Raw genomic sequence first — 8,861 nt, forward strand, 5'->3', positions numbered from 1 at the left:
AAACATTAGAGGGTAAAGATCTCCCTAACACTTGGAATGTATCTTTCTTAAAGTTATATTACAGCTAATACCAGGGACAGGCAAGTACTCTTTTTTCTACTACCAAGATTTTTCCCACAAGGGTTTTGCTTGGAGAGGTTTTAACGAGGCTAGCCTACCTGGGCCTTTGAAATCAAAGGCTCTTCAATAAATATTTTCTTTTAACAAATCATTTCTCGCTTCATGCATAAACATATAATACTAATCTATATTATCAATCCGATCATCCAGACAAAATCAGTCATTCCGACTGCAGACCTTAAAACGGTATCTTAATCAGACAAATTTCCGATCTAACTCAGAATCAGATCATTTAATCAGACAAATATCCGATTTAACTCGGAATCAGATCATTTTATCAGACAATAATCAGATCTAATTCGAAATTCGATCATTTCATCAGACAACAATCCGATCTAACTCGGAATCCGATCATTTAATCAGACAACGATCCGATCTAACTCGGAATCCGGTCATTTCAACAGACAACAATTCGATCTAACTCGGAACCCGATCATTTCATCAGACAACAATCCGATCTAACTCGAAATCCGATCATTCAATCAAATATATATCGGATCTAGCTCGGAATTCGACCATTCACTAAAAAGCCCGATTTAACTCGGAGTCCAAAGCATGACCAACCCATCTCGGAACCCAATAATGCTGAATTTTGCCAAGAAGTCAATCAAATACCCGATGGTAGTCAGAATCACAACACTATGGTAAAATCATAGCAAACAGCTGATCTCAATTCACAATCATTGCCAAATGACCAAAACACAATACAGTTATTATCATGCCTATGAATCGGCATCCCAAACTCGACCTACTCACCTTTTTAAAGGCCATTCACCATTACAACAAATTTTTACCACTAAAATCTGGTTTCAACCAGATAAAAACCAACTTATCATACAGCAATAACATTATATTATCATAACACGCAAACAGAAACAACCAAGTTTGTTCTCTGCCAGAAAACAGTAGCAACATATAAGCTACAATAACAAAAGCCAACCAAAATGTCTACACATTAACAAGTCAAAAGCTCAACTCAGGAGCAAAATAAGTCTACAAACAACACGCAAATTAAACATTTTCATCTCCTTGCTCCGCATCACCATCATCTTCAACCATGACACCATCCTGCACTATTTTGCCCGGATCCATTGCCGATAAATCAACCTCGGGAGCCAGAAACCTCGCCTGAAGAACAGCCCTCTCAAAACCTTCAAGGAAGGAATCCAGAATCTCTCCTTGCTTATTCTTCTCCAACTCCTTCATCTGGGCAGTAACCTCGATCATACGGGTGCTCAAAGAAGATAAGTCAGCTTCTTTCTTCTTTAAATCTTCCACATCTTTGGCATAGCTCTCCTTCACCTCTTTCAAATGTTTCTCAACCTCAAATAACTTCACCTCAAGTTCGGAAACCTTAGCAACTTTTATAGCCAACTCTTCCCTCAAACTCGGATCCTCCTTCTTTTCAATCAACTTCCGATGAATCTTTTCATGATTCCATCCCAAACTTGCCAGCCGCAAACCCACCACCTGAAGATCAAACATTAACACATTACTTTTCCCCAAAACAAACACACAAAACTTTTTACCTCAAAAACAAAAATTACCTGCATATATTGGTCAATTGCCACATCTCCCACCTCTTCCGCCAAACTAACATCAGACGGGGTCTGGCATACCTCATCCGCAGTGATCATGAAAGGATGATCTTTCCCCCAGAGCGACGACCCCTCACTCCGCTCAACAAAACCATGCAACTTTTTCTAGTTTTCACAAAACCTATGAACCTCTTCCATCGGAACATCATCCTTCTCATCACCAGAAACATCGGACAAATCCACCACATCACCCTTTCTCTTCTTAGCAATAACTTTCCTCCTCCCCCGCGTCGGTTGATCAACCTCGCCAACACCAACCTTCTCTGCCTTGGACGAGGATACCTCTTTATCCAAACCCTTGCTCTTCACTCGAGACCTCAAACAAGCGGCATATACACCTGGGTACTTCCCACCTAAAAAACACTAAAAAAAAACCTGATAAAAAAAACCTCAGATATAATACAACAACCACAATTCAAAATCTTGCCCAAATATTCCACAACAGCAGCCTTATTTTCCTCCCATTGCAGCAGATCATAAACAGAAATCAATTCCTGTCGATCAACAAACTCGGTCAAAAACTCGATCACGCACTCATCCTTCGGACTTATAGATTCAGGCCCTAAAATATTCTGAGGCTCTGAACACCACCAAAGAGGAAATCTTTCCCCCAAATGCTCATCCACATAAAACGGAAAGTCATCTTCGCAGCTACTTACCTTAAGGTACATTTCCTTAAAGTTCTTAAAAGATGATTTGTATAGCTTGAACACAGCAAAACCTGGAGAGCTGTTCAAATTTACCCATCCACCCTTCCAAACACCCTTCGCCTAAAAAAGTGAGAAGAACAGCTCCACTGATGGATTTTTCTCCAAAAACTCCATAAGAATCTCAAATGCCCGAAGGAAAGCCCACCATTGGGGTGAAGTTGTGAAGGCGCACAGTTTAACTACCTCAGAACTTTACACTCAAAATCACTGAAAGAGATTCTCACCCTCAGTTCCTCCAAAATATAGCTATACATAAAGAAATGCTCAAAACCCTCCCCTCTATGAAAAACCCTATCATCCACAACACATGGTAACAGTTCCAATCGAACCCCAGAATTAACCCTAACAACCTTCAACTTATCTATCTCATTCACAGCACCAACATCCAGAAACAAAGAGACACAATCCCTTACATCATCATTCACCCAGTCATAAGACCAATATACCTCCCCTTTCGTTTCTTTCTCATAACCCATTGAAAAATCAAAAGTAGAAAAGGAGAAGAAGAGAAAACGGTTAAGCAGAAAAACCAAAAATAACCAAGAGTAACTCACCTCTTTTACTCATTGTTTGGTTGATAACACTTGAGGAAAATAAAACAGCAAGCATGCAACCCTTCAGAACTCCCAAAACTTTAAATTCACCCACTTTAACCCAAAATTTCCCTTCCCATCAAATCAGTCGCGTCAAAACCCAATAAACCCACATTGGAAACACGCAAACTCATTAATACCTTCATTTAATTATTTCTCTTTCCTAATCATGAATGCCTATAGTCTTAGTAACTGTTCAATAAAGCACCTTGACCTGGGGGCTACAAGGTTAAACCACACGCCGAACTGTTCAGTAACCAATTCATACATCATTAAAAGCTCAACCTGCTTCATTAAACATTTTCCCAGGTCAACCTTAGGGGCTGTGGTCCGGCCATTATAAATCCAATATCATAAATCGGCTTTACCATTCATAACTCGGCATTATTCACATCATTACTCAGAAAATCAGCGTTACAGTTCGGCATTACAGTCATTAAATCGGCATTACAGTTACTAATCGACAATCAATTTCATTTATTGAAAAGTGACGTTACAAATCAGCTTAACGGACTGCTTCACAAATATGAAACGTCCAACCTGACATTTACCCTTATTATTGCTCTTTAATACAGACAATAAAACAGGAACATAACCGATTTATACATTATCACCTATAAAAAGGTATGATCTTCTATTTTAAGGATACATTGAATTCTTAATACTAACTTAAGTTTCGAAGTGCTTTTGCAGGTACACTCCCCCCTGTTTCTTGCTCAAAGCTCTACGCGATTGGACACCCTCTTGGAGTAAAGCTCGGATTATCATAAGGCTTAAAGGTCGGCACCGAAACTTAAATAGCTCGGCGTCGACTCCCAGAGACCGAGTTCTCCCTCCAGGTATCCATACAAGAACAGTACTAAATATAATAAAAATTAAATATTTATCTTGATAATGATGGAAATAAATTTAAAAGTTTTTTATGATATTTTTATATAGATATTTTTACTACTCTTAATATTCTTTTTTAGTACGCTATAATTTTATTATTATTATTCTATACAAAAAAATAATAGGTAAAAAATATATATAAACAAAAAAAATAAGAATAAAGAATAATAATATCCATGAGAGAGTACTAAAGAAAAAATATTATAAAAAAACAATAAAATTAATCATATGAACAATGAAGTACAAAATTGGGAGATAGAAAATAAATTTCAATCTAACGTAAAAATGTAAACGCAAAAGCTATCTTTTTTAACTTTGGCTAAACTTAGGTTGAAGAGCAGAATCACGTTTACGTTTAGAAGAAGAAAAAATAGCCAAACTAAAAAGTGAAACTTAAAAAAAAAAACTAAACACATGTTTGATGCTTCAAACGCTAAGCCAAACACATCCTAAATTGCTAAATTTAAATTAATTTTCTATCATTCGATGTTTTGATATGTTCGTTTGAGTGATTTAAAGTTTTGAGGGCAAGAATGACTTGAAAGAAATGGAAAAAAGCATGCAAAATGGAGAATTCAGGAAGAAATGAGGATTTGTTAAATTCATGGCGACGCGTACGCGTGAGAAGGAAGTTTTTCAGACAAAGCATACTCGTGTCACACGTAGGCGTGAGAGGGAAGTTTGTCAGGCGACGCGTACGCATGACAAGCATTTTCCGTTGGGTCTGATGGAGACATTTGGACAAATGGACTAATCCGTCTAAGTTGTGTGAAGGTCGGAGACTTAAAAGTATTTTTTAATAGTTAGAGATGAAAATGTCCGCGAGATAAAAGGTCAGAGACCTATTTGTCATTTTCTCAAAAAATTTGTATGTATAGCGGAACTGGGACTGAACCTTTTATATATATATATAATATAAAAAATATAAACTTTCAATGTATTTGTTTTGAAAGAATACTAGAGTAGGTAAATCAAAATTTATTATTTTTGGCCATTAGTCAATTATCAAAATGTTTAAGAATTTAAAATAAAATTTATTGTTGAATTATTATACTAAAAATAATAGATGAAAAAAATTAAATTGATAATTAAATAATAAAAAAAATTATAACGGTCCCTAATGTTTATAAGATCAGATGTACAAGCATCGTAGTTACACTGATGATATCTTTGCGAACAAGGAGTGAGTAGAGCTATATAAATTGAATAATACTATGAATAGGTCGTCTTTAATAATTTTTGTGTCATATAAATTAGCCCAAATAAAAATTTTTGGTAAATCAATTCTCAGCCTTTAAAATAGTAATCATCGATAAAATAAAAGAATAAATTAGTCCGTAACATTTTTAAAAGTATGATAAATTATTTTTTTTTTAAATATGATTAAAGGATTAATTTTTCTAAAATTTAAAAAATTAAAAGATTAAATTAATTTTTTTTTAAATTAATTTATCTAATATCCTAAAAATTCAGATATCAATTTATAAAATTTTATTGTTAACAAGTAGTTTGTCCAATACAAAAATGGTTGAAAACAATTTAGATAGAATATTACTCTAACTGCTTACTTTAGATGATAGAGTGTATTTTTTTTTATTAATCTTGAACAAAAAATATTCTATAAACATTAAAAAATTAGTCATTATATGTATTTGTACATATTTATATATTTTTTTGATCAAAACAATTAACTACTAAAATTATAGAAATATAGGATGCGTTTGTTTTTGAGAATAGGATAAGACAAGACACTGAAAACAAGACATAAAGGACAAAGACACAAAATTTTATGTTCTTGTATTTTGTATGGTGATAAACTAGAACAAATTATGAAAATCCAATTTATTCTCATTTTTTTCATTCAAAAAATTTGAGATGAAAAATATAATAACAAAAAGGGTAAAGTATACTTTTTGTCCCTTAAGTTTGGCAAAAGTTTCAAAAATACCCCTAAGTTTTATTTTGTTTCAATTTTGTCCCAAAAGTTTTCGATTTGCATCAAATATACCCTTGACGGCTAAATTTTCAAAAAATCTAAGACCAATCTAATAATAATGCATGAAAATTATGCTTGATTTATTTGTGTTGAGGGTTGTTCCTATGAAATTATTGTTGAATCGGTCTTAAATTTTTTGAAAAATTAGCTGTTAGGAGTATATTTGATACAAATCGAAAACTTTTGGAATAAAATTAAAACAAAATAAAACTTAGGGATATTTTTGAAACTTTTGTCAAATTTCAGGGACAAAAAGTATACTTTACCCTAATAAAAAATATAATTATGAAAAATTAACAAGAATCATGAAAAAATAAGTTGTATCCATTGTTAGTGTCTTCGTGTTCTTCCTGTCAGGATAAACACAAAATAAACTAATAATTCAATGTCTCTAAATATATTGTTTCTATCCATGTCTCTCCTATCAAACACAATTTTATATTTTTATGTCTCTTTTTTAGTGTCCTGTCTCACTAAACAAACACAGACATAAGGAACAAGTCAACAAACCAATAGAAAAAGACATGCTATAACAGAATATTGAGGCAAATAGGATTGTGTGAGATATTTTTGCATGGTTTGCATGTAGTTCATGTAGTCCAGTAGTATAAAAAGCATGCTCTCTAGTCTTTTGTAACAACTCAAGTCTCTAATCAATGCAATATACTCAGATAACCACTTTCTATTTTTCTCTCTGTTATCTCAGCTACGTTGATAAGAATAATCAAACCTAACATAAAAAATACATGAACAAAGATTCCATTAGTTTTAAATTTTGTTAATAGAGACATGTTTGGATCATGTTTTGGAACAGAAAGTATGAAAGATGATAGAATATCAGAAACATATTTCTCATATCTTTTCTTTTTAAGGGTACAAAAATAAATTTAAAAATTACCTTCAAATATAGATCTTGTATCTCAACTTTTGGAAGCAAACAATTATTCTAAAACTATTATGGAATAGAAATAATTTTAAAACTTATCTCTATCTTGTTCCCAATTTGCTTCCCCTGTAATTAACATCTCTGTATTCTGATTCTTTTCTAATAAATAATAATCAAACGCCGCCTTAATAAAGAATTATTAGATACATAGCATTTGTCTCAAATAATATTCTGACTCTTTCAACTTCTAAAGTCAGATTATGGGAGGGGCATATTGTGGTTGTGATATGACCACGTATAAATTTTTGTTGTTTGGATCATGTTCTGGGATAGGAAGTATCAAAGATGATAAAATATCAGAAACAGATATCTCATGTTTTCTTTATAATAGTTAAAAATAAATTTAAGCATTATCTTCAAAATATGGATGTTGTATCCTCAGTTTTTGAAGCAAAATTATTTTAAAAGAGAAAATATAGGGAACTAACTTTTAGTTAGTCAATATTAATCAACTTTAGAATTTAAGATTTATAATTTAGAGCGTAGAATTAAGAGTTTATGATTTTAAATTTATAATTTAAAATAAGTAAGATAATTAAAAAAAAAATTGACTAATATTTACCGAAAACAGTTAATTACCTAATATTGCTCATTTTAAATCTGTTATGGAATTGAAAAAATTTTAAAGTTTTATCTCAATCTTGTTCTCAATTCGTTTGCCCTGTAATTAACATCCCCATCATCTGATCCTTTTCTAATAAATAATAATCAAAATCAAACGCTACCTTCAAGAATTAAATATATAGCAGTTGGCTCAGATAATTGATCAGACTATTTCAACTTCTGAAACCAGATTATGGTAGGAATGGTGTGGTTGTGACACGAGCACGTAGAAATTTTCATTTAGAGCACCTTCTCTATTTGCGTAAACATGTAATGCACGCCATCATCATCATTTAAAATAAAGCATGATGTTATGCAAAACCTACAATTTTTTTTAGTGCAACAAACCCTAGCTACAATTTGATGTTATATAAAAGTCATCTAATCTGTCGATGAGTGGTGAGAGTTTCATGTAACTTTATTATGCTAAAGACAAACTAACGAACAATTCTCTTAGGACGATTTATCTATATACCTTTCTAATTGTTAAATAATTTCATTTTGATTTATATGTGCAATATAGCTAGTGGGATATTATCAACATAGTGAAATTGCAACAAGAAAAAAAAACGTGAAATTACTAAAATTATTGATTATCCATTAAATTTAATATTCTATTGGTTGACGATAGTGTAAACCTGTGGGTACATATACAAAAATACTATTTTTTGTTTTCCAAAGTTTAAAATGTTTAAATAAAAATTTTTAATTTATTTAATATTTAAAAATATGTATAGAAATTTGTTTAACAAAACACATATATATAATTGTAAATACGTAATGACTTTATCTTTTTATTAGGCATACATATTATTGGGTGTTCAGAGGAACCGGTATTAATTACTGAATTAAAAACATAACCAAAGTAAAACCAAATAAAGCCACATTTATAAAATTTCTTAAAAATGTTCAAGAACTTCACTGGATTAACTGCCAATAAGAAACCAAGAAATCCGAACCAATAATCAGCCACGAATTATTTAAACTCATAGGGTAAGTATGGTTTGAAAATACTATCTAATTCTAACCATTCCAAAGCGCGTGCGTCACATCCTAAATTGAGAAAGGAATTCCAAAATCTCTCCCTTTCTTTACTCAAATGTTTGGCATTACTGACGGACTTTTCCGAATGATTTTTTCCTTCAATAGTTAGCGAAGGATTAAGATGGAGTAGTGACAGAAAAATTGGTAAACAATTCTTTCTTAAATTTTAGTGATGGATAAAGTTTCTCACAAAATCTATCGCTACACATACACATGGACGGATATAAAGCGGGTAGTGGCTTCGGCCCTCAGAATGTTAAAAAACTATATCTATGTATCAAATGTGTTTAAAAAACAAAAATATTAATTAAATAATTTAATAATTTTATATATATTAATTATTATGTGATGAGTTTATGT

General features: G+C 32.0%; 1 protein-coding gene across 1 annotated transcript; it reads right to left on the bottom strand.

The window, feature by feature from the left end:
- Nucleotides 1-1,131: 1,131 nt before the first annotated feature.
- Nucleotides 1,132-1,757, bottom strand: LOC148565834 (uncharacterized). The gene is made up of 2 exons (XM_088487252.1): nt 1,668-1,757; nt 1,132-1,590 (listed from the first exon to the last, which is right to left on the bottom strand). The coding sequence occupies exons 1-2, from the start codon at nt 1,755-1,757 to the stop codon at nt 1,132-1,134; spliced, it is 549 nt and encodes a 182-aa protein (XP_088343378.1).
- Nucleotides 1,758-8,861: the final 7,104 nt, after the last annotated feature.

Source organism: Arachis ipaensis, chromosome B5, assembly GCF_059453495.1.
Source record: "Arachis ipaensis isolate K30076 ecotype BB chromosome B5, ASM5945349v1, whole genome shotgun sequence".
NCBI lineage: Eukaryota > Viridiplantae > Streptophyta > Magnoliopsida > Fabales > Fabaceae > Arachis > Arachis ipaensis.